This window comes from Tursiops truncatus, chromosome 17, assembly GCF_011762595.2.
Source record: "Tursiops truncatus isolate mTurTru1 chromosome 17, mTurTru1.mat.Y, whole genome shotgun sequence".
Lineage (NCBI taxonomy): Eukaryota > Metazoa > Chordata > Mammalia > Artiodactyla > Delphinidae > Tursiops > Tursiops truncatus.
The window spans coordinates 22,031,827-22,058,796 of record NC_047050.1 but is presented as its reverse complement, the minus strand read 5'-3'; the positions used below and the strand labels follow the sequence as shown (position 1 = coordinate 22,058,796).

General features: G+C 34.5%; 2 protein-coding genes across 4 annotated transcripts in view; one reads left to right on the top strand and one right to left on the bottom strand.

Annotated features, from left to right (window-relative positions):
- IL7 (interleukin 7) overlaps nt 1–18,827 on the top strand; it is a 57,551-nt gene extending 38,724 nt beyond the window's left edge. Inside the window, exons 3-6 of one of the 3 annotated variants that reach the window (XM_019926268.3) lie at nt 9,051–9,131; nt 10,206–10,337; nt 12,945–12,998; nt 15,030–18,827. In XM_019926268.3, coding sequence (XP_019781827.1) covers nt 9,051–9,131; nt 10,206–10,337; nt 12,945–12,998; nt 15,030–15,149 — 387 coding nt within the window. In that variant the 3' untranslated portion in view covers nt 15,150–18,827. The remainder of the gene's footprint in view (nt 1–9,050; nt 9,132–10,205; nt 10,338–12,944; nt 12,999–15,029) is intronic. The other 2 variants (XM_019926270.3, XM_019926269.3) reach the window with 2 other exon arrangements.
- A 5,385-nt stretch (nt 18,828–24,212) lies between these two features.
- ZC2HC1A (zinc finger C2HC-type containing 1A) overlaps nt 24,213–26,970 on the bottom strand; it is a 70,603-nt gene continuing 67,845 nt past the window's right edge. Inside the window, exon 10 of the mRNA XM_073794538.1 lies at nt 24,213–24,423. Coding sequence (XP_073650639.1) covers nt 24,390–24,423 — 34 coding nt within the window. The 3' untranslated portion in view covers nt 24,213–24,389. The remainder of the gene's footprint in view (nt 24,424–26,970) is intronic.

Genomic DNA, 26,970 nt, shown 5'->3' with positions numbered 1-26,970 from the left:
GGTTTTTTTTGGGGGGGGGGTTTGTTTGTTTTGTTTTTAATGAATGGATGTTGGATTTTGTCAACTGCTTTTTCTGCATCTATTAATTTGATCATGTGATTTTTCTTCTTTACCCTCTTACAGTGATAGATTACATTCTTTGATTTTTTTGAATGTTGAACCAGTCTTACATATATGGGTAAATATCACTTGGTTATGGTGTATAATTATTTTATACATTGTTGGATTCAATTTCTTATATTTTGTTGAGGATTTTTGCATCTATTTTCACAAGATATATTGATCTGTGGTTTTCTTTTCTTGTACTGTCTTCATTTGGTTTTAGTATTAGTGTAAGCCCGGCCTCATATAACAAGATAGGAAGTATTCCCTCTGCTTCTTTCTTCTGGAAGAGATTATAGACAATAGCTATGATTTCTTCCTTAAGAGTTTGATAGAAATAATCAGTGAACCCATCTGGGCCTGGTGCTTCTGTTTTGTAAGCTTATTGACAATTGATTGAACTGCTTTTATAGATATAGGCCTATTCAGATTGCCTATTTCTTGGTAAATTTTGGCAGATTGTGTCTTTTAAGGAATTGGTCAATTTCATCTAGATTATCAATTATCATCTAGAGTATCTATTATCCCTGTTAATGTTCATGGGATCTGTAATGATGTCCCCTCTTTCATTTTTGATATTAGGAAATTTGTGTCTTTTTTTTTCTTAGTTAATCTGGCTAAGGCTTATCAATTTTATTTATATTTCCAAAGGAGAAGTTTTTTTGTTTTGTTGAGTTTATTGATTTCCTGTTTTCAATTTAATTGATCTCTGCTTTAACTTTTATTATTACTTTTTTTTTTTTTGTCTTTTGCTTACTTTGGATTTAATTTTCTCTCCTTTTGTAGTTTCCTAAGGTGGAAGTTTAGATTATTGATTTTAGATACTTTCCTTATTTAACACATGCAGTCAATACTATAAATTTCCCTCTAAGCACTGCTTTCACTGCATCCTACAGATTTCAATGTTATATTTTTATTTATTTCAAATATTTAAAAATTTCTCTTGAAATTTCTTCTTCAATCCACATATAACTTCAAAGTGTATTGTTTAATCTCCAAATACTTTGGGATGTCCCAGTTGTCTTTCTGTTATTGATTTCTAGTTTGATTCTATTGTGATCTAAGAGCAGACATTATATGATTTCTATTCTTTTAAATTTGTTAAGATTCAATTTATGGCCCATAATTTGCTCTCTTTGGAGAATATTCAATGTGTTCTTGAGAAAACTATGTAATCTGCTGCTGTTGGATGAAGTATGAAGTTGTCTATGCATGCCAACTATATAGAGTTAATTGATTGTGCTGTCAAGTTCAACTATGTCCTTACTGATTTTCTGCCTGCTGGATCTGTCCATTTATGATAGAAAGATATTAAAGTTTTCAACTATAATAGTGGATTCATCTACTTCTCTTAGTATTCTATCAGTTTTCCCTCATGTATTTAGACTCTTTGTTGTTAGCCGCGTACACATTAAGAATTATCATATCTTCTTGGACAATTGTCTCCATTATCATTATGTTAGGTCCATTTCATCCTGATAACTTTCCTTGCTCTGAAGTTGGCTTTGTTTAAAATGAACATAGCTACCCTGCTTTCATTTCATTAATGTTAGCATAGTATATATTTCTTCATTTTACTTTTAATCTATATGTGTCTTTATATTAAAAGTAGGTTTTTTATAGACAGTATATAATTAGGTTGTGTTTTTTTGACCCACTCTGACAAACTCTGTCTTTTAATTGGTGTATTTAGACTGTTGACATTTTAAAGTGATTATTGATATAGTTGGACCAATATCTACCGTATGTTTTTTACTGTTTTCTATTTTTTGCTCTTATTCTTTGTTACTATTTTTGTCTTCACACTTTATTTGTCTTTTATGATTGTGACATTTTATGATTCCATTTCTGTCCTTTCTTAGCATAACAATTATACTTCTTTTTAAACTTTCATTACTGGTTGCCCTAGAGTTTGGTATATATATTTGCAACTAATCCAAGTCCACTTTGAAATAACTCTGTGCCACTTCACAAGTAGTACAAGTACCTTAAAATAACAAAATATTGCTAATAATTCTTTTCTTTCCTCCTGTCCCTCATATCACTGCTTCATTGATTTCACTTATATATAAGCATGTATTTTATATATATGTATATATATATGTATATATGTAATCAAATTATATATAGTTAAATGCACTGTTGCCATTATTATTTTAATCAAAGTGTTAGAGCAATTCAGAATAAGAAGATAAAAGTTTTTATTTTTTTCTTCATTTATTCATTCTCTGATGCTCTTTCTTTTTCTATGTAGCTCTGAGTTTCTGATCTGTATCATTTTTCTTCTCTCTAAAGAACTTTTAACGTTCTGTTCAAGGCAGTTCTACTGGCAACAAATTACCTCAATTTTTGTTTGAGAAAGTCTTTATTTCTTTTTTCCCTTTGAAGGCTAATTTCTCAGAGTACAGAACTCTAGGTCGGTGGGTTTTTCTCTCAATATTTTAAATATTTCACTTCACTTTTTTCTTGTTTGAATGATTTCAGAAGATAAATTGGACGCAATTTTTATCTTTGCTTTTTTGTAAGTAATTTTCCCCCGCTGACCCCCATGGCTTCTTTCAAGATGTTTTCTTTATCTTTGATTTTCTAAAGTTTGAATATGATATGCCTAGGTATATGACTTGGGGCATTTATCCTGCTTGGTGTTCTGTGAGCTTTCTGGATGTGTGGTTTGATGTCTGGCATTGACTTGGGAAAAATTCTCAGCCAGTATTGCTTCAAATATTGCTTCTGTTCCTTTCTCTCTTTCTTCTGATATTCTTGCTATGCATATGTTACACATTTTGTACTTGTCCACAGTCTTAGATATTCTGTTCCATTTTTTCCCCTGGTATTTTTTTATTTTTTCTTTTCAGTTTTGGAAGTTCTATTGTCATATGCTCAAGCTCAGAGATTCTTTCTTCAGCCATGTCTAATTTAATAAAGAGCCCATAATTCCATTACAGTGCTTTCTATCTCTAGCATTTCTTTTTGATTCTTTCTTAGAATTTCCGTCTCTCTGTTTACATTATCCATTTTTTCTGCATATTTTCCCATTAAAGGTCATAGCATAATAATATTTTTTTTAAAAAATTCCCAGTCAGGGGCTTCCCTGGTGGCGCAGTGGTTGGGAGTCCGCCTGCCGATGCAGGGGACACGGGTTCGTGCCCCGGTCCGGGAGGATCCCACGTGCCGCGGAGCGGCTGGGCCCGTGAGCCATGGCCGCTAGGCCTGCGCGTCTGGAGCCTGTGCTCCGCAACAGGAGGGGCCATGGCAGTGAGAGGCCCGCGTACCGCAAAAAAAAAAAAAAAAAAAAAAATTCCCAGTCAGATAATTTCAACATCACTGCCATATCTATCTCTGGTTCTGATGCTTGTTCTGTCTCTTCAAATTGTGTTTTTTGCCTTTTAGTATGCTTTGTAATTTTTTGTTGGAAGGTGGACATGATGTTCTGCATAAATAAACCTGTGGTAAATGAGCTTTTAGTAATATAGTGATAAGGTGTGGGGAGACGGGAAGCTTTCTATAGTCCTTTGATTAGGTCTCAGTCTTTTGATGAGTCTGTGCCCCTGGATTGTAAACTTTACCAGTGCTTCTCAATACCTATCCACTTAGGTGAGAAAGGATGTCTAGCAAGGACTGGAGCTGGGTATTTCCCTTACCCCAGATAGGTTAGGCTCTGATAAAATTCCAGCAGGTTAGGTTCTCGTAAGGGGAGGCCTTGTTAAGAATAACATAACACTCTGGCATATTTCAAAATCAATGCTTTTTTCCTCTCTCTGCCAGAAGCACATGGGGATTTTTCTCATATTCACTGTGAGGACCTCATAGAACTCCTGTAAGTAAAGCTCAGAAAAAGTGTGAGCAAAGGGGGGACCTCCAGTGGTAGGTCCCCTTGGAATTTTATCTCTAAGACTTGTCCATTCTGAGCTTCCAGTAATTCATCAATTACAGTTCAGGTTTTTCTATCCCAGCATTGGTTCACATGGAGGTTTCCGCTCCTGGGTTTCTGGTTCTCTAAATTGTAATTATTGCATCAGCTGTCTGTTTCTCCAATATTTGGGGAGGCAGTTTACCCTGTGACCTCACTTCTCTGACAGATATAAGAAGAGTTGCTGATTCTTCAGTTTGTTCAGCATTTTACTTGTTGTTATGATGGAATGGCGACTTCTAAGCTCCTTACCTCCCAGACTGGAAACTGGAAGTCCTACACACAACTGTATTTTCATTCTAATATTCTTTGACTTATATAGTATTTAATTAAGTGATCTAATTAAATAAGAAGTATAACTTAGTGTTAAGGAATTGACTTAGTAAATATGCAACTCCAATTGTGAATGCAAAAACACATGAGTATATCAGAAACTGGAGTTGGGAGTCTTTGGTATACTGTGAGCATTAGTCAATATATTTTACAGAAGGAGTAGAATATTGATTATCCCAGCAAGTTAAATGAAGATTAATTAGTCAATTCTTAGACATATGTTCATGTTTGTGCATATGCATATACATTTGAATATATGCTTATATAGAACACCTTTTTCTTTTGAAAGATTTTTATTATAAGCATGTTTTATTATAAGCATATGTTCTTGCTTATAAATATTATCTCAAAACAAATATCATATCTGCTTAATACTTCATTTTACCATCTATTATCAGCTGTTTTTCTAATTTAGACTCGCTTTCTTTATGTGAATAGATTTTGTACAAGACAACTTGACCTTTCAGTTGGCATTGTATATTTTGGATCACCACCTTCTTAAAACAGTCTATTCCCCAGGTTTTCTAGCTTTCTGGCTTCTTTATGTATGTTCTTGGATCTCTGAATGTAAACTCAAGCTTCATCTGTTTAAAACCAAACATATTTTACTCACACCATCTCTACTACTATTCCCTATCTCAGTGAATGGCAACACAGTATATCCTGCTGCACATACCAGAAACCCAGGGATCAGCCCTGGTCTGTCAATCTTCCATAACTTTAATTCTCAAATAGTGTTATATTGGCTTTCTAAATATTTCTCAAGTCTTTTCACCTATCTCTACATTCTTTCCCACCACCAAGTCCAATAAACCATTATTTCAAGCACTATGTAATTGTCTCCTAAAGATTCACACACATACTTTCTTGAACCTTTCCAAACCATTTACCATGCTGCTATTAATATGATCTTTGAAAAAGGTATTTAGTCATTAATTATTGATTTTAGGATCAAGACAAAGCTCCTTAACATGTCCTTAAGCCCCAGCATAATTTAGTTTCCTCCGGATCTCTTTCGTATGAAACCGGTGATTTCTCTTGCTTTCTCAGCTATATACCGGTTTTCCCTTGCTCTCTTTCATCCAGCAGCCTATCTGCCATTATTCCCTCCCACTTAACTGAAGCCATACATGCTGTTTTCTACATCTTTACTCTTCCTCTATTTTCTTTTTCTCTAGTTTACTCATGCTTCAGATCTCAGTTGAAGTGTTCCTTTCTTAGGGAAGGCTTTACTGAGGTTCCTAAGTAAAATCCTTCTTTATAGGCTTTATGGTAGCATATACTTTTTATTCATAACAATTATTAATTTGAGATTTGATTGTGATTATTGGATTGATGTCTGTCTTTACCACCAGACAGTAAATTTCTTGAAGGAAGGAACCCTCTGTGATTTTGATCACAATTCTCTCTTCACTACTATATGGCACATGGTAGATGTTCGACAAGTATTTGATTGAAGAATAAATGAATGACTTTTAATTTAAGCAAGGAATTAACTACCAATTCTTACAATAATCTGGTAAGCTACCTAATGGTAAAATTTGTAACATTTGAAATAGGATTCCAAGAACAATACAGACTTTTTCAATTTTCATACAGGCTACAGATTTCATTAAAAATAAGTTTCACTGGGGCTTCCCTGGTGGCGCAGTGGTTGAGAGTCCGCCTGCCAGTGCAGGGGACACGGGTTCGTGCCCCGGTCCGGGAAGATCCCACATGCCGTGGAGCGGCTGGGCCCGTGAGCCATGGCCGCTGAGCCTGCGCATCCGGAGCCTGTGCTCCGCAACGGGAGAGGTCACAACAGTGAGAGGCCCACGTACCGCAATAAATAAATAAATAAATAAATAAAAATTAAAAAAAAAAATAAAAAAATAAGTTTCACTTTTCAAAAGGTCCTCCAAATGAGTCTTTATATGCCATAAGACTTTGGGCCGTGAGTGTGCTGTGATAGTGATAATCAGAAATGAAAAAGATTTCTGTAGGGACCAAGTTCATTTTCAAAGAATAGTAAGACACGAGACTGAATCTTTCTTCTTCATATCAAAACCCCAATCCTCAGGCCCAGACCTACAAAATAGAAGGAGAATAGAAAGGAGACAGCTATCAGTTATGTAGCTGCCAATGAGAATCATTTATGGGCAGTAAATAGACATTAGTTCACTTAGAACACATGTAACCATGAGTTCCCCATTAGAACAGGCATATGGAAGACATGTTGGAGAAAACCACACAAAATTGAATCTTAAAAAAATCAAATATAAATATATAAAAGAAAAAAGTGAAATAGAAAATCAACTGTGTATGTAATTAGTGTTTCTGGGGAAGGGGCTACTGTGCATGCCTTAGAAAAAAATTCAAAGATAGAAGAAAACTATGCTAAAATGAAAGAAAATGCAATTCTACAAATCGAAAGAACATTAGATATTTTAGGAACAACTTATGTAACATAATGTTTTACACTGGAAAATACTGAGTTCACAGTCAATGTGATCTTGGCTTGTCTCTTGTTTCTTTCATATTCATAATAAATATGAAGAAATATTCAAATATGTCAAGATGCCTGTAAGAAACTATTACTGATAAAGTAATTCTACTATTTGTTAAATCAAAAGATAGATATATAAGGTTCTTTCCAACTCCACGATTCTACATATCTTAGTCTGAGCCACCCTTCTCACAGGGCTTAAATGGAAACAATTTCAGAAAGCAACTGTAGTTGGCACTCATGTATGCTTATGTTAAATCTATTCATAAAATGCACTAAAGTCAACTAGTCAACTATAATTGTGACTTTTATAGGAGTCAACCTTTTAAGTCAAACTTTTAAGTGAGACTTTTATCTACTGCTGTATACATCTGGCAAACAAATTACGTGGTATAAAAACACCCTTTCTGTATCTGCCAAAAATGAGTTTTGTTAAATACCTGGAGCAATGAAATGGCTTAACCAATATGGCTTTTCAAATATTCGTGTGTCATGCAATTGGTTAAAATGCTCCAAGAAATAGGTACTCGTTCATATAATATTTTTGGTAAATTGGAAAACATCATACAGATTAGCTGCACATTTGTTTATCTTCTTTATTTGATGGATGGCATGGCAAAAATGAAAAGCAGGTTTTATCAGAGAGAAATGTATATATGATTTATTATCCTTCTTAGGGTTAAATGCAAGTCAATAGGAAAATGATTTAACAGGCAAACATTAATTTTCCACTATCTTTTCAGGAATATGTATAATGGCAACATGAGGATAGTTATAGAAAAATATATCTATTTGCACTTGAGATATTTGCAGTATGACTGGGATGTTTGGCACTAACAAATCTTCTGTTTACATAAGCATACTTTTACAAATATAAGAAGTGATGTACAAGTGTCCAAGGATGCAGCATCTGCCCTTTACATCAAATGGCATAAGAAAATGGGACTGTGTTTTCTTGTCTTTGTTCCCCTATCAAGCTTGGCAGAGGACTTTGGCCTGTAGTAAGTGTTGAATGGTTAAATAAATGATTACGTGTTCAGGCTGTAATTCCTATAGATAAAACAGATACATTTAAAGTCAGGATGAATCCAGAGACCATTTACGTTTTTCAGTGGTGAGAAGAGTAATGCATATTTTTCTGAGAGGCAGATGAAGATTAGAAGCCCATGATTACATCCTGCCATTATTCCACTTTTTATCTGTTCCTTAGATGACAACACATAGGCTAAAATTGCTTGAAGTCCTTCTAGAAGCTCTGATAGCATGGAATGGCTAGTTTGCTGGACAGAGCTAGTCCAATCCTGTGCATAAAGAATCTGAATCCTTAGGAAATTCTTCCTAATATGTCAAGTACATTCTTTTTTTTTTTTTTTTTTTTTGTGGTACGTGGGCCTCTCACTGTTGTGGCCTCTCCCGTTGCGGAGCACAGGCTCCGGACGTGCAGGTTCAGCAGCCATGGCTCACGGGCCCAGCCGCTCCACGGCATGTGGGATCTTCCCGGACTGGGGCACGAACCCATGTCCCCTGCATCGGCAGGCGGACTCTCAACCACTGCGCCACCAGGGAAGCCCTCAAGTACATTCTTGATTCAGCTAATCCCCACCTTCTAATACTACATTCCTTAGAAAGAAAAATGAGAATGTGCCAGTCTGCCTTCCCCGCCTCTTACATGACAATGACAATGCACATATTCAATCTCACTTTTTTCTCAGCTAAATTCTACCTCAAACATCCCCAACTGGATTATTTAAAATGCTGCAGAATGAATTTCAACTTTACTCACTGTCAAGAGGCTTTGCCTTCATTCTAAAGTAAATTCCCTTTGTTGCTGTTTGATAGTGGCAGGAAATTGGACCAAATAACCTCTTAAATGCATCTCAACTTCATGATTTCAAAATTTATAGTACGTTGTCTATATAGTATAACTTCTAAAATAGGTACTTTTATTTCCCCAAAAAAGCCAGTTTCTCTCAATGATTTCTGAGATTAACCTATGGAGTCTGGGGGAAGCTCTAAATACGTGAGGGTTTGTGTATATACTTGTTTATTCTTCAACTATAGATAACTATTCTTCCTGCCTAGTCAGCTAAGTCAGACTAAAGTTATTTTCCTTAAAATGCACATATAAATACCAAGTATTATAACATTGTTATTTTTATAATTACTACATGATAGAAAGGTCCCCAGTTTAACCATATTATTTTATATTATTTATTACAGGACAGCATGATAGACTTTGATAGCAATTGCCTGAATAACGAACCTAACTTTTTTAAAAAACATTCATGTGATGATAATAAGGTAATGACAATTATTTGGAGTTTATATGTCATTCAAGCTTGATTTCATAGAAGCTTATATTTTTTATATCTCTGTTAATTATATTGATTATATTAATAACACAGTCTTTTGGCTCTAACCCGACAATTCCCATTGATATGTTAAGTTATACTATGGTCTTTTATACTTTTATTTTACAAATAGCCCTATGCTTATTTGATAAATAGTCCTTTTAATTTTAGCATTTCATTTTCACCTTGAAAATACTAGAAGAACTGCTGAATTCAAAGACACATATCTCTTATTTCTAAAATTTTTATGCAGGAAAATGCTTGTCACACACACGCACACACACACACACACACACACACAAGTAATGGGTGTAATTTAGTTGTAGGCATTTTGAAATTTTTTCTTTCAATATTTGCTTATCTTCAAACCACTACCACTTCTATTTGGTATAATATTACAATCTACAAAACTTCCAACAAAAATTTGTGTCATCTCTTTCTGCAGAAACTAGTGTGCTATTCAATAGACTTTTTTAAAACTCACAATAGCTGAGTTAACTTCATGGCATTTAAGAGTATATCCATAAATTCTGTTTTTTTTTAAATTTCTTACATTAAATATTTGAAAAACTTGTTTTAGGTGAATAGGCCCTTTATTTTCTTATTGCCAGCTATTCGCCCATAGCTCAAAAAGGGCAAAAATAATAACAACAAGAAAAGTCACACATACCTTTCACTATTATTGCTTCCAGAAGACCTCTCCTTTAGTTATCTTGTTTAAAATTGAATAAACTTGTTATATGTTCACTCATAAGCGATAAGATCACACATAGCAAAGAAAAGAGACTTTAAAAAGTCAGATAATCATTAAACTGGGTTCTAGGCACTTTAGGCTGTCACCTGGGAGCTAAACAGTTTCAGTCTAGTTGCTCTTCAGTCATGCGATTAACTGGAATAGAAGAAAACTGGGGTGGAGGTGGGGTGTTACTTAGCAATACAGTTCTGGCCTTAGGCTCCTTAGGAAAGCTTATCACTTCTTAATATTTTATTTGAAACAGCCCTTCTGATGTTTTTTCTGTAATAGGAAGCTTCGTTTTTATATCGTGCTGCTCGAAAGTTGAAGCAATTCCTTAAAATGAATATCAGTGATGATTTCAATCTTCACCTATCAACAGTTTCACAGGGCACATTAACACTGTTGAACTGCACCAACAAGGTAAGCTGAGGACTGTTTGTACAAAAATGTAAACAACTCCAGTGATAAGATACTATCATTCTCTGATGATCAAATCCGTTAGCATAGAAATCTAAGTGCTTATAAGAAAATTGAAATACATTTACTCAATTCTAGAAGAGGAAAGCCTCAACTTGTAAAGTACCTATTCATCTCTTGGCTAGGGCAAAGAAATTGTTTTTAAAAAGGTACTAAAAATAAATGAAAGCAACATTGTAAGTCAACTACACTTCAGTTAAAAAAGGAAAATAGGGCTTCTCTGGTGGCGCAGCGGTTGAGAGTCTGTCTGCCGATGCAGGGGACGCGGGTTCGTGCCCCGGTCCGGGAAGATCCCACGTGCTGCGGAGCGGTTAGGCCCATGAGCCATGGCCGCTGAGCCTGTGCGTCCAGAGCCTGTGCTCCGCAACGGGAGAGGCCACAGCAGTGAGAGGCCTGCATACCGCAAAAAAAAAAAAAAAAAAAAAAAGAAAAGAAAAAAGGAAAGTAAATAAAGAAAATAATAAATTTTATTGTCATAATAACTGTCAAGGAGGCTAGTGTGATAAGTTGGGTGAGGAATGGTAAATTTTTATTTCTAAAATGTCTTAATAATTTTAATCCATATATGTACACACTTATAAGAACTCATAGCAAATAAAACGGGTAATCAAATGTATTTAACAAATATATTTGTATATAAAAATTGGGCATATTTATGTCCAACAATTTTCAAGTTTTTTGCCTCAATAATTTTGATAAGTATAGCGCTAATTTTTTCCTACTTCTCTGCTAGTGGTCATGAAATATAAACAATAAAACAAAATTTGGAAGACATTATCTTGAGACTAGACAACAGTTTCTTCATCTGCAAAGTGGAGAAAAATATAGTACCTACATTATAGGATGTGAAAATGACATAATATAGAGTGCTTAGTACTAAAAAGTTTCAATAAATGTTTTATAATTACTATTGTTATTTTTACTCCCTCTTCAGGAATGTTACCAGCTGCCACATAAAGCCAAAAATATTTCTCATAATTTTTAAAAGAAAATTTTAACATTTTTATGATAGAAAAAGGATTGTGTGTGTTTTTAATTTTTAATACTAGTAGTTGCCCATAGAAGGTAAAATGATAAGATTGTCCTTGAGCCCTACTGACAGTGATGAAAATATATATTGGACCGTATAAGTTGGACCACTTCATTTATCATTACATTATCTACTTGATGCAAGCCAGTCTCCTCTTGGTGTTGTGGATTTGCCAAGCTTATTTCCAATCTTGTCCCCTTATAATGTTAGTCCCTTATATGGAATTTCTACTGTTCTCTTTTCTGGAAATCTGATCTCTCTTGTTCTATGCATCCTTTAAGGCCAAGCTTAAGAATCATGAAGACTTTACATTCTAGCCTACCATCTCTTAATCCTTATTTATAGTGATTTAAAGTACAGTCAGCCTTTCATATCCATGGTTCTGCATCCTCAGATTCAACCGTGGATCAAAAATATTCAGAAAAAAATCTCTAGAAAGTTCCAAAAAGCAAAACTCGAATTTGTCAAGACACATTAACAACTATTTACACAGCATTTATTTTGTGTTTACAACTATTTACATAGCATTTACATTGTATTGAGTATTGTAAGTAATCTAGAGATGATTTAAAGTATACAGGAGCATGTGCCTGGTTATATGCAAATTCAGCGCTATTTTATATAAGGGACCTGAGCATCCATCCTTGGATTTTGGTACCCACTGGGGTCCTGTAACCAATCCCCCACAAATACAGAGAGACTACTGTACTATCTAATGCAGGAATAGCAAGTTCGTTTCATGTTGCTTACACATCCAGTTACTTAGTAATGGCTTATGTTGTGCATAAGCTTCAAGTCAGGGCTTAACTGAAAAGAATGCAGAGCAAACTAGCGATATCAAAGGGTTAAAGGTTATAGGTATGCTGTATATTTGCAATTCTTTCTCTCATGTGTTGAGCTTTGCATTGATTACCATATTCCAAAATCAACTAATTGTAGAAAAAGAAAATACACAAATAATTTAAATTTTGAAATTAAATAAAATTATGTTACAAAATTAACCTGCTACAATCCAAATTTTTCTTGAAATGAGAAGGCAAGATGTTAAAGATGGTCAGCTATATTGAATTTTCTTCGTGAGTTAGGCATGCTACAAGCTTTTTATAGTTATTTCATTTTGCTTCTGATGGGTAAAGCTTAATAAAATTTATGATAAGGATTTAACAACTTAATGCTAATGTTATTTTCATGTTGATTAAAATTCTAATTTTTTGTCTCTGTTAGTATACCCTTCTATATTAGCTTTTCATACCTCACAGCAATTAACACAATGCTGGGCATATTTGCAAAATTATGCATCCAGGTTATTCGGAAGACTAACCTCTCTTGTTTCTCCCTTCTCCCTGTTATTCAATTTCTAAATGAAATTAGTATTCTGCCACACTAACAATAAATAATTTAAAGTAGATATTCAAATAGATTAGATGGGCTGAGAGTAATATGAAAATTAGCAATTATATTAATGGAAGGAGTAATAAAGGATTAATAATCAATATTATAAATATGACTTGGTTTTTAAGGGTAAAGGAAGAAAATCAACTTCCCTGGGTGAAGCCCAACCCACTAAGAATTTGGTAAGAGTGATTGTATAGTTTTCTTATCAGCTTTTTACTCAACTTAATTCCTTAATATTTCTCTTTGAATTGTTTCCTTTTATATGCTCGATTTTGAAAATATTCATTATAATGTTGGTAAAAGGAGAAGGGAGGTACCCCTTAGAAATTGGATCCCTTTAAACTGAATTTTTAAAAACCACTATTTTAAAATTAAAGAAGCTAGGGAAAATGTCAGAGCACTGATTTTTTAAAAAGAAACAAAATTAAAACCTCAGTAGGTAATAGCAAAGGACATGAACAATATAGGAGAAAATAAACTAAACAACAAGACACAATGAAAAAACGTTACTCTAGTACAGAAATACATACTAAAAATGAGAACCCATTTTATACCTATTTTATTAGTATAGACTGTACAGTATATACTGTATATGTATAATAGTATTTGAATATTCTATATTTATATATACTTGCACACATTCTATTAGATTATTACACAAAATTATATACCAATGTAGAAAATATGAATGAAAAAGTCAGAATATTTAATTAAATCTGATTATACATTACAATGATATAAATATTAACTAGGATGAGACAGAAAAATGAACACACCTGGTTCATGAGAGTGATAGATTCCTTTTTCACACTTCTGTTATTTGACCACTATATATATATACGGAAATTCCTTATTCCTCTTAGAGAAGCAGTGTGAGTCTGCACACCCTGGGACTCAGGAAACTCTAGGAATTCCACCTGAAGTGGAATAGTTGAAATGAATAACTGAGCAATATAAATAAATACATTGAGGGCCTCTGGCTAAGGGAATTTAGAAAGAAAGTTTAGAAAAAGGAGATAACATCTGTGTTCCCAGGATTACAGAGGCAAAATCACAGTTCTTTGTTTTTTTGTCTTTTTAATGAATGTTCAATCTTGATCTTTGAGAAAAGTCATGAAATATTCACATCTATGTATTTCAAACCTGCTTAGTCACATAAACTTCAATTTGTACTTTTTAAAGATGTCCTGGGACCCTCATTAAAGAGAAGAATATGAGAAATTCTCCTTCATATTTATCTTTGAAATCTGTCCTCTAATCTTTTAAATGCATTATTTAAAGGGTATGTGTTACTGTTATTAAATATATAGCTAAAAGAGATCTGAATGTGACTAAACTAAAAATAGGACAAACAAGCTTAAGACCCAGTCATTATATTTACTTGATGTGTGACAATGGCGGCTTATTTATCCTCTTTACATCTCAGTTTCCTCAAACGTGAAAGGTGAAATCATCAATTTCATAATTACTAAATAGATAAAATGAAATAATGTATGTATAGCACTGATCACAATACCTGACCTAGCAAACACCCAATAATTGGTTGTTATTTAAATGAAGAAATTACTCAACCCTGTACTAATCCACTTCCCAGAGACTCACAGAAATATAACTGAGTATATATGCACAGCTACTCTCTTATATGTCTTTTCCGTGTGAGGTATCTCTTTCTCCACTTTCTGTAGGTTGTACAGGTAGCCCTTATTAGATTTTTGTCAGGGACTGAAAACTAGCTTATGAGGCAGGCATCTTCCATACTCTAGGGAAGACTAGGGAACAAGCTTTATCAGGTATGTCCTTATTAATCATCTTTGACAAAATAAACTGAATATTTTCAGTATTAATTATTCCTTCCATAAAAACATTTTTTCCATTGTAAAAAACTCAATTGAATAATGTACAAATCTTTCTCACAAAAGTTTAAATAGCACTCTTTATGTCCACTGTTGCAGTGGTGAAAATGACATCCACCTAACATAGCTCTTTAATTAATCCTAAATCTTAAACCACAACAACCTTGACTTTCCTACACATCAATGATCACAATTATAGTTAGAAACCATATTTTAAAAAATATCATTCAAGATTCTTTTTAATTAAACCAAATTTTTAGTATAAGCTAGCATAATGGATATTAAAGATTAAATATTTTAAAATGTGTATTTTTATAAAAATATGAACTTACAAACTTTTTTTATGTATTTCTCTAGGAAGAGAATAAGTCTTTAAAGGAACAGAAAAAACAGAATGACCTGTGTTTCCTAAAGATACTACTACAAAAGATAAAAACTTGTTGGAATAAAATTTTGAGGGGCGCTAAAGAACATTGAAAAATACGGAGTGGCAATATAAAAACTTAAGAGCTTTATTTGTATCCTCCAAGAATCTATCTGCTTATGCAATTTTCCAGGGTAAAATGCCTTCTGGAAGTTACTGAATGCATCCTGGTAAAAACGGATTATGGCAATTGAGAAATCCTTACTGTAGTGCTAGAAGATGGACATAAACAGTGGAAACCACTGCAACCAACAGTGGAAACGCTGCAATCAACAAACTATTTCACATGCATGAGGACATATATCAATCGGTATTAATTCTGAACTGATTTTTGTAAGATAATCTATGTAAGATATTAGTTGCAATAATACTTTTTAAACCTGTTTAAAATTTTCAGAAGACATATAAATTCTGTGAAATGTATAAAGTTTACAAGGATTAAAAATTAACATTTCATTATTACCAATTGTATGGCCCACTATGCATCAGCATACTGCAATGAGAGTGGAAATTGTCATCTGTGCTGGAAATGTTTCAGAGTTACAGTGAGATATGCATAAGGCCCATGAGAACAAGAGTCATACAGCTTAAAGAAGCAGTAGCATAAAGGAATCCAAGATAATTGAGAGATGTAATTAAACATGAATGTATAACACGGTGCCTTTACTAAATGATATAACAGATGTTTTAAAATGAAGATAAAGAATAATTTCACAAAATAGAAAGTCATCTGTTCTAAGAATGCTAAACCATAGTACTAAGTTACTTTTGTCATTTATGTGTAATAAAATTTGTCTAAATGAGTTTGCAATTTGGGAACTATATTTTTAAGAGAATAATATATGTTGGCCTTTTAATTAATGGAATGTATATATTTAATTTTGACACTCTATTTGTATATAAAAATATTTTCATACAGTATTACAATTGCTTACTTTGGATAACATTTCTCCTTTGATAATAAATGACCTACGTATTAACACTGTCAGATTCACTTAATGAATCCCAATAGGAGTTTTGTTTGTTTGTTTTTTGGCTGTACCATGCGGCTTGCAGGATCTTAGGTCCCCAAGTAGGGATCGAACCTGGGCCCCCTGCAGTGGAAGTGCAGAGTCCTAACCACTGGTCCGCCCAGGAATTCCCCCAACAGAATTTTTTAAGATCAAGATTTTTAATACTGCACCACTATTTGATTTCTCACTTTCACTGAAATATAACCTTTATTCTCTTATTATTGAGAATGTACATGAGACCTGGACCGCCAAACTACACAAGAACAGGAACACTGCTTTACCTCCCATGTTAAATTTTGGTCTTTTTAAAGAAACTTTTGTATATACCAGATGCAGCTTAGAAAGGTTTGCCAACAGTCTTCACTTACTTATAAAGGGAACTGAAAACACTATTCTAGGCAAGCCAAGAGTTCTAAAACAGCCACCACGGCCTCATCACCACCTGGTTAAGAGCTGACTGGCTTTATTTGATCTACTGACGACGCTCAGGTGCCATCCTCAATGTGTGGAGGTAAGACCTTCCTCTCAGTTCGTGTCTGTCTCTCTGCATCTCTTTCTCACTCTCCCCAACCTATATGGAGTTTCTTCCTCACTGGTGCAAGTAGCTGTATAGAATTGTACAGACTGTTGTATAGAATTCACTGATTACCCCATTAATGAGGTGTTGACTCAGCTATGTTTTCTATTTGGTTTTCATTATTAACTCCAGAAAAGGGAGTTTACTAACACTTTGTAGGAGCAAATGATTCTTCAGCAAGCTTTTTCTTCAGACGGACTTTTCAAAGTAGGCTATTCTTCCTTACACCACTAAACAGGTCAACTATGTGGTACATTTCCACCCTGATGAACTGGTGCTATTGGTAAACCATCAGCTATGAAATGGTGAAATTTTAAATTTCTAAAGGGAAACTTAAAACTGTTCTTTAAGATGTTTCCTTGAAGGCTGTTTATAACGTTCCCAACAGTGTTGAAAAAATTCTGTGATTGTGGCAAAATAAGGAACAATATTTTAAAGTGCTTTATTACAAATTATTAAAATTTTCTTCCATTTTATTTTAACCTTTGACCTTGATTTTTATCATTTGTTTATGATAGAATTGAATTTTACAGAAAATTTGCACTCAAAACTTTTTATTCAGCATGGTGTGTCAAATGCTTGGAAAAAAATACCCAGGCTTTTATGGTTATATTTCCCTTCTGTGTTTCCTAGCTACTAGCAAGGTAAGTAAAGACAAGGCAGGCTGGTTGATAATGATCTTGGATACTATATTTTTTTATTATTTCTATCCCCGTTAGACTTGTTTTATCTCAATGAACATTTTCTTTCAAATATGTACGTGGATGCTTTCAATCAGCATTTTCTAAAGTTTGTCTCAAGAAACTCTAAAACTTACTGATTATTAAAAATAATGATAATAATAATAATTAAAACCCCAGAGAATTCTGAGTTCTGAGGTCAGATAATTTTTTCTTGGAGACTCATAATTCATGTAAGTAATTTAAAACTCTGTAAACTCATAAAGCTTTTTTAAAAAAAGTTTAACACTAACATAGCATTTCCACAATTTGACTACAGAACACTTTTATGTAAAAACCACTAAACTATCACACTTTGAGGAATATTGCTTTATACAAAGAAACTCCATTAGAAGTCTTTTAAAATAAGCTTTAAAGGGATCTGCTGAAGGAAATACTCCTTTCAGGATTAAGATAGTTCTATTACAATTAGAAGCATTTCTTTTCTTTAAGCCATTCTTTCATTGACAGCCAGTTTAAGAAGGACATCTCATCAAATCTACTGTAAATATTTCTCCAGAAACACACATTTCTACTCTACGGTTTGTATAGTACCCTGTCAACGCAATCTTCATATCTTTAGTCATTATGTTCTTACTGCTTAGAAAGTGCTTCCAAATTCTATCAGATCCTGCTCAAATTTCTAGGGGCATCTTAATTCCTTTCTTCTCAATTGCTGTGACTTCCATGATAGTTGTAGATAAGGGATAAACTTGTTTTATTGTGCTTCGCTTTATTGCACTTCACAGATACTGTTTTTTTACAAATTGAAAACTCTTGGCAACCCTGTGTCAAACAAGTTTATCTGTACCATTTTTTGCAACAGCATTTGCTCACGTCTCTGGTTACATTTTGGTGAATCTCGCAATATTTCAAACTTTTTTATCATTATTATATGTTATGGTAATCTGTAATTTTTGATGCTACTATTGCAAAAAGATTATAACTCACTGAAAGTTCAGGTGATGCTTAGCATTTTTTAACAATAAAGTATTTAATTAAGGTATGTACATTGCTTTTTTTTAGACACAATGCTACTGCACACTTTTTAGACTACAGGATAGTGTAAACATAATTTTTACATGCACTGGGAAACCAAAAACATTCACGTGACTAGCTTTATTGTGGTGGTCTGGAACTGAACACGCAGTATCTCAAAAGTCTGCCTCTAACGCTAATGTTTCCTCCTTTAGTTGCCCATAGAACTTAATTGCCTGCATTGCGCATTATTATTTGATCATGTTCCTCTTACTACTTTATCTTAAATACAATTATTATTAATTTTTCTATTCACAGTTGTTTAAAATGTTTTCTCTCCCCTGAAAGAATGTATGACCTTTTGTTTCCTTCAGCACCTAATGGATAAAGCCACACATATGGTAGTTAATAAAGATGAATTGTAAATTAATTAATAAAACCTATATAAATAATCCAGAAAATACATTTCTATAATATAGATTACTTAAAGATAGATAAGGCCCTAAAACATAACTAATTTAAATGAACATGACCCCTCAACGTCATCTTCTCACAATCTCAATAGAACTTTCTTTGATTTCTAAACGTTATTAGTTGTGAAACATCTTTCAGTCTTGATTCTGACCTAATAGGAAATCTTACCGAATAAGAGAAACAAACTAGGTAGATACATTGATAATTGCCAATTCCAACAGTTTTTAATGTCTACATATCAAAATATATGTATTCATCTAGATCCACAAAACTAGTATTTGAGAAAGATGCAAAAATGGTTATTCTCGTTTAGGAATAAACTGGGGTTTGTTTTTCTACCTCTCTATACAAAATGGTAAGAAAGAAGTACATTTTTCTGTATAAGAAATTTTCTAAGTGGGGGATTGGTTAGTGTTCTTTAAGATACTATCCTAAAGGTGAATTAATTTTCTATCACATTTAAAATGAAGAAAATGTAGACAAGTGGCAATATTCACAATTTAAGTTTAGCTACTCTTGCATGCTGATTTATTCCTTTTCTTTCAAGGCTCATTCTAAGGGTCCCATCCTTTTTGAAGTCTTTTCACACCTTCCCAGGTGGGGTTGACGATTCCTTTGTTTGTATCGCCACTGCTCAGCTCAGCAAATAACTCAATCACCAGATGCTACCATGTGGAAAGTGGACATGTGTTTGCCAATTTCCATCTTTGATGCTTATCACAAACTTTCTTATGTCTGAAATAATCTGGTTCTAACAGGAGCATTTTACTTAAAAATTTAATTAAACAGAAGAAAATCTAATAAATTGTCCTGGCAGTGGTCCAAATACTATCACAAACAAAAGGAGCTTAGTTTGCAGGGCATCCAATATGGTGAGATAAAAGCCTTCTAGTAGTACCAGAAAGATCTGACAGAAAAGTACAAAACAACAGTTATTTACTGTCATCTCCTTGCCTCCTTCCCAACAGAAAGGAGGAAAGGGATTTGTCTTTTGCTCTGAAAAATCTTAAGTGTGTAGACCAATACATCTTTCTGCTTAGGAAAGAGTTTCACTCGGGAAATTACTAGGGTTGGGACTAATATATTCAGAGCCAGTGGGTTTAAAGAAGCTCCAACTTTTAAATACTGACCGCTTAACAGGAAGATGCAACACAAATAGATAATTCATTCACTCAACAAATACTTATTAAGCATCCATCTCTAATGTGATGGTCCTAATCCTATTGGTACAATAAAGTCTGTGCTTTCATGAAGCATATATTCTAGGAGAGGAAACAGTAAACAATAAATAAACAAAATTACTACAGAAAACAAGTTCTAATGGAAAAGAAAAAAAAACAGACTGGTGGAAAGAGGTGGTATTTTAGGTTAGATAATCAAAGAAGACCCCCTTTTAAGAGAAGACTTTTGAAAATATTTTCTTAGTCTCAAAAATTTTAGCATTTAATACATGGCTGGCAATATTTACACATTTAATAAATTTCATTGAAGGATTCAAGTCATTTTGTAACAGAAATCAAAACAGAATGCTTCAACTATAGTACATGATGCTGTCATAGAAATAAATTATGAAATTACCAAATGTTTGACTTTGAAGTAGTCTGCTACCCTAAAGTAGTGATACACAAGCTTTACTGTTTAGTTTGAAATAATTTCAGATGCATAGAAGAGTTACAAAAAGAGTACAGCATGTTCCCATATACCCTTTACCAAGTTTCCTCTAATGCTAATATCTTACAAAACCATAGTACATTTATCCAAACTAAAAAATTAGCATTCTTTGTTGTGGGTATGGTTATGCTGTACATTGTAGGATGTTTAGCAGCATCCCTGGTCTCTACTCACTCGACACCAATAGCATCCTTCTCCAAGTAGTGACAATCAAAAATATCTCCAGCCATTGCTGAACTGTCCCAGAGAGACAGTTGAAACTACTGTCCTAAAAGTTTTTAGAGACATATGTTTTACAGTTAGGTCTATGACTAATTTTGAGTTATTTTTTTATTGGAGTGTAGTTGCTTTACAATATTGTGTTAGTTTATACTGTACAGCAAAGTGAATCAGCTATATGTAGACATACATCCCCTCTTTTGGATTTCCTTATCATTTAAGTCACTGCAGAGCACGGAGTAGAGTTCCCTGTGCTATATAGTAGGTTCTCATTAGTTATCTATTTTATACATAGTATCTATAGTATATATATGCCAATCCCAATCTCCCAGTTCATCCCACACCCCCTTCCCCCTTGGTATCCATACATTTGTTCTCTACATCTGTGTCTCTATTTCTGCTTTGTAAATAAAATCATCTATACCAAACTTTTCAGATTCCACATATATGCATTAATATACGATATTTGTTTTTCTCTTTCTGACTTACTTCACTCTGTATGAATATAAGGTGTGTATTAAGGTTCATTTTCTTGCATATGGACAATCATTTGCCATTTGTTGAAAAGACTATACTTTATCAACTGAATTACTTTTGTGCTTTTGTAAATTTCAGCTGTTTTTGTGTGGATTGAGTTATGGATGCTCTATTCTGTTCCAATGATCTAAATGTCTATCTTTTCTACGAAATCACACTGACTTGATTACTATGGCCTTATAATATCTAGAAATTGGGTTGATTGAGTCGTCCAAGTTTTACTTTTTCAGAATTGTTTTGGCTATTCTAGTTATTTTGCCTCTCCATATACATTTTAGGATCAGGCCGTCAAACCACAAACTCCATCCCCCCCCCAAAAACCCAAAAACTTGCTGGAATTTTGATTGAGATTGCATTGATTCAACTGGGGAGAACTGACATCTATGCTATGTTTATTCTTTGAATTAATAAACACAGTATATATATCCTTAAATTTTTGTGTTCTTTCATCAGTGCTTTATAGTTTTCAGCATACACATATATTGTCACATTTATGCATAACTATTTGTGTGTGTATATGCCTGCATGCTATTGTATTTAAAATTCAAATCCCTATTGTTTATTGCTGCCATATAGGATTAACTGAGTTTTGTATATTGCCCTTGGATCCTATGACCTTGTTAGAATTAAACTTATATAAGTTCTAGGTTTTTTGGTAGATTCCTTGAGATTTTCTACATAGAAAATCATGTCATCTGTAAACAGAAGTCATGTGTTCCATGAATGTAGAAACTTCTAAAATCACTTTTTAAATTCTTAATTTACCTTCAACATAACCCCAACCAGCCAAGATTTTGTCAAGCTTTACTTTTTGAGGTATTATGAAAGTAAGAGATACAATGAATTTGCTTTTTTAAACTATATATTACTCCACTATATCATCAGAAAATTTGGATACGTATTTCCCAGAGGTTTGTCTCTCTACTGCCATTGAGAATCTTTGCACCAGATTAATACTAATAAAGAGTTACTAACAAATTTTCTACATAAAACATTTCACTTCAGTTTTCAAATTTGCTAGTTTGAAGACTATTACAAATATAAACAAATACTTGTTTTCTAAACATGTCAGTCATTCCCTGACATATCCACGCCTCCTGTAATGGAGTCTGCACCACCCATGACTTCTGCTAAGTGACTCTGTTCTTAACCACGTGAACTCATGCCTCTATCCCAACTAATGGGAAGAGGGTATAAGGCATCTGCTCAAAGTACAACTAATTGATAGACTGGGTAATGATCTGTGATTTATGTCACATGGCTTGAGAAGAGGAACTAGTTCAGGTGCTCTGTTCCAGAAATTTGAGCCACGATCCTAAATAAATTTGCCCAAAGTTAAGTCTGAAATAGAATGTTTTAAGGTTTTATTAAGTTGGGCATTGGCAAGCTAAGGAATGGGAGAACAAGAAAGGTACACAGGAGTGAGTGAAGAAGATCGGCAATTAGAGAATGGACAGATGAGCTAAGAGGAGCATAGAGGCTGGCAGATGGACCAATACTTAGAGCTTCCTCAGGACCTAATGACCTTCCAGTTTTAGTCCACATGCATCTTTTATTAACCCTCCCTCCTGCTTTTCAAGGTATCTTAGAAGGATCTCTGTTCCTCACATTTCAAGGTTATGTTGAGATTATTTTACATTGATGAATGAGGAAATAAGAATGAAATATAAGTTTATGAATATTAGGTACTATATTAAGAAGGTAAAATTAATGACTAAACTTTGCCTCCCTAAGTAAGACAAAATAGCTGCGTCAATAACAAATAGGGCTTCATTTCTACTGAATGGAAACCTGTGAAATGAAGAAGTAGCTCATTTTGTGTTATACTCAGGTGGGGTTGGAAAGTTTCAGTTTGTTTCAACTCTAAATTGCATCATGTAATTCTTTCACGAAGCTGAGTGTTAAGAGAACTTAATTTGATCGATACACACGGACATTTTAGGATAGAATGGGTGACGACTATTTTCTTTTGCCTTTTATTTCTCATTCATTTAGGGGCCAAAGAACACACACTCAGAGTATATGCTTAAGGCAGATCATGTCACTCCCTATTCCTATCTTACTCCGAGTAAGCCAAAATCATTTTGGTGGCTTCTACAGCATGAACAATCTGGCTACCTTAAATTTCTAATCTTCTGTTCCTTGCTCACACCATTCCATATTTCCAGGGGTCCTACCTCAGAGCCTCTGTTCTTTTTTATCTTCTGCATGAAATACTCTTTTCTCTCTTGTCCACCTGCATGCTTCAAGATATTAAATACTCTTAACAGAAAGCACTTAAAATTAGGGGAAACGATCCAACAAACAATTCAACACAGGAAAGAAAAAGGACAAACAGTAAGGGCTCATCCCTCTTGAAGTTGTGCGCTCAAATGTCACTTTCTGTCATCATCCTTCAACACCCTACTTAAAACTGCAACTCATGTCCACTCTCCCTCCTATCTCATTCTAACCATCTCTTCCCTGCTTCATTTTTCTCCATAGCACTCATCACATTCTAATACAACATATATTTATTGATTTAGCTTCTTTATTTTCAATCTTCCTCCACTAGAATGTAAATTTCAAAAGGTCAGGGACTTTTGACTGTTCTGTTCACTGCCCCCGGAATAGTGACTGGCACATAATAGGAATTAAATAATTATTTGAGGAACATATAACATGTACATATATCCAAAATTATATAATAAGTAATTTATATCATTTATTGAAAACCAGTTTAGTGTCAGACCTTGTGGCAAAGATTTTATACACATTACTGCTAATCCTAAAGTTAGCCCTGCCAGATGGATATAATTACATTAACTTAAATACATTTCTCAAAATTCAGTTTGTGCGCATGGCACGCCGCAGGCTGGTGCAACATCCCGCCGGCCTCTGCCGCCGCAGGCTCGCCCCGTATCTGCACCCCTCCCTCCCCCCGGCCTGAGTGAGCCAGAGCCCCCGCATCAGCTGCTCCTTTAACGCTGTCCGTCTGAGTGAAGAACAGACGCCCTCGGCGACCTACACGCAGAGGCAGGGCCAAATCCAAAGCTGAGCCCCTAGGAGCTGTGCAAACAAAGAAGAGAAAGGGAAATCTCTCCCAGCAGCCTCAGGAGCAGCGGATTAAAGCTCCACAATCAACTTGATGTACCTGCATCTGTGGAATACATGAATAGACAAAATATCATCCCAAATTAAGGAGGTGGACTTTGAGAGCAAGATTTATTATTTTCTACCCTTTTCCTCTTTTTGTGAGTGTGCATGTGTATGCTTCTGTGTGAGATTTTGTCTTTCTTTCTTTTCTTTTCCTTCCTTCCTCCCTCCCTCCCTCCCTCCCTACTTTCTTCCTTTCTTCCTTTCTTTCTTTCTTTCTTTCTCTTTCTTTCTTCTTTTTCTCCCTTTTATTCTGAGCTGTGTGGATGAAAGGCTCTTGGTGCTCCAGCCAGGAGTCAGTGCTGTGCCTCTGAGGTGGGAGAGCCAACTTCAGGACACTGGTCCACAAGAGACCTCCCAGCTCCACATAATATCAAATGGCGAAAATCTCCCAGAGATCTCCATCTCAACACCAGCACCCAGCTTCACTCAATGACCAGCAAGCTACACTGCTGGACACCCTATGCCAAACAACTAGCAAGACAGGAACACAACTCTACCCATTAGCAGAGAGGCTGCCTAAAATCATAATAAGTCCACAGACACCCCAAAACACACCACCAGATGTGGACCTGCCCACCAGAAAGACAAGATCCAGCCTCATCCACCAGAACACAGGCACTACTCCCCTCCACCAGGAAGCCTACACAATCCCCTGAACCAACTTTTGCCACTGGGCACAGACACCAAAAACAACGGGAACTAAGAACCTTCACCCTGCAAAAAGGAGACCCCAAACACAGTAAGATAAGCAAAATGAGAAGCCAGAAAAACACACCGCAGATGAAGGAGCAAGATAAAAACCCACCAGACCTAACAAGTGAAGAGGAAATAGGCAGTCTACTGAAAAAGAATTCAGAATAATGATAGTAAAGATGATCCAAAATCTTGGAAATAGAGAAAATGCAAGAAACATTTAACAAGGACCTAGAAGAACTAAAGATGAAACAAGCAACGATGAACAATACAATAAATGAAATTAAAAATTCTCCAGATGGGATCAATAGCAGAATAACCAAGGCAGAAGAACGGATAAGTGACCTGGAAGATAAAATAGTGGAAATAACTACTGCAGAGCAGAAAAAAGAAAAAAGAATGAAAAGAACTGAGGACAGTCTCAGAGACCTCTGGGACAACACTAAATGCACCAACATTTGAATTATAGGGGTTCCAGAAGAAGAAGAGAAAAAGAAAGGGACTGAGAAAATATTTGAAGAGATTATAGCTAAAAACTTCCCTAATATGCGAAAGAAAATAGTTAACCAAGTCCAGGAAGCACAGAGAGTCCCATACAGGATGAATCCAAGGAGAAACATCCCAAGACACATATTAATCAAACTGTCAAAAATTAAATACAAAGAAAACATATTAAAAGCAGCAAGGGAAAAACAACAAATAACACACAAGGGAATCCGCATAAGGTTAACAGGTAATCTTTCAGCAGAAACTCTGCAAGCCAGAAGGGACTGGCAGGACATATTTAAAGTGATGAAGGAGAAAAAACAAGATTACTCTACCCAGCAAGGATCTCATTCAGATTTGATGGAGAAATTAAAACCTTTACAGACAAGCAAAAGCTGAGAGAGTTCAGCACGACAAAACCAGCTTTACAACAACTGCTAAAGGAACTTCTCTAGGCAAGAAAAACAAGAGAAGGAAAAGACCTACAATAACAAACCCAAAACAATTAAGAAAATGGGAATAGGAACATACATATTGATAATTACCTTAAATGTAAATGATTAAATGCTCCCACCAAAAGACACAGACTGGCTGAATGGATACAAAAACAAGACCCATATATATGCTGTCTACAAGAGACCCACTTCAGACCTAGAGACACATACACCCTGAAAGTAAGGGGATGGAAAAACATATTCCATTCAAATGGAAACCAAAAGAAAGCTGGAGTAGCAATTCTCATATCAGACAAAATAGACTTTAAAATAGAGACTATTAGAAGAGACAAAGAAGGACACTACATAATGATCAAGGGATCAATCCAAGAAGAAGATATAACAATTACAAATATTTATGCACCCAACACAGGAGCACCTCAATACATAAGGCAAATACTAATAGCCATAAAGGGGGAAATTGACAGTAACACATTCATAGTAGGGGACTTTAACACCCCACTTTCACCAATGGACAGATCATCCAAAATGAAAATAAATAAGGAAACACAAGCTTTAAATGATACATTAAACAAGATGGACTTAATTGATATTTGTAGGACATTCCATCCAAAAACAACAGAATACACATTTTTCTCAAGAGCTCATGGAACATTCTCCAGGATAGATCATATCTTGGGTCACAAATCAAGTCTTGGTAAATTTAAGAAAATTGAAATTGTTTCAAGTATCTTTTCTGACCACAATGCTATGAGACTAGATTTCAATTACAGGAAAAGATCTGTAAAAAATACAAACACATGGAGGCTAAACAATACACTATGTAATAACGAAGTGAGCACTGAAGAAATCAAACAGGAAATTGAAAAGTACCTAGAAACAAATGACAATGGAGACACGACAACCCAAAACCT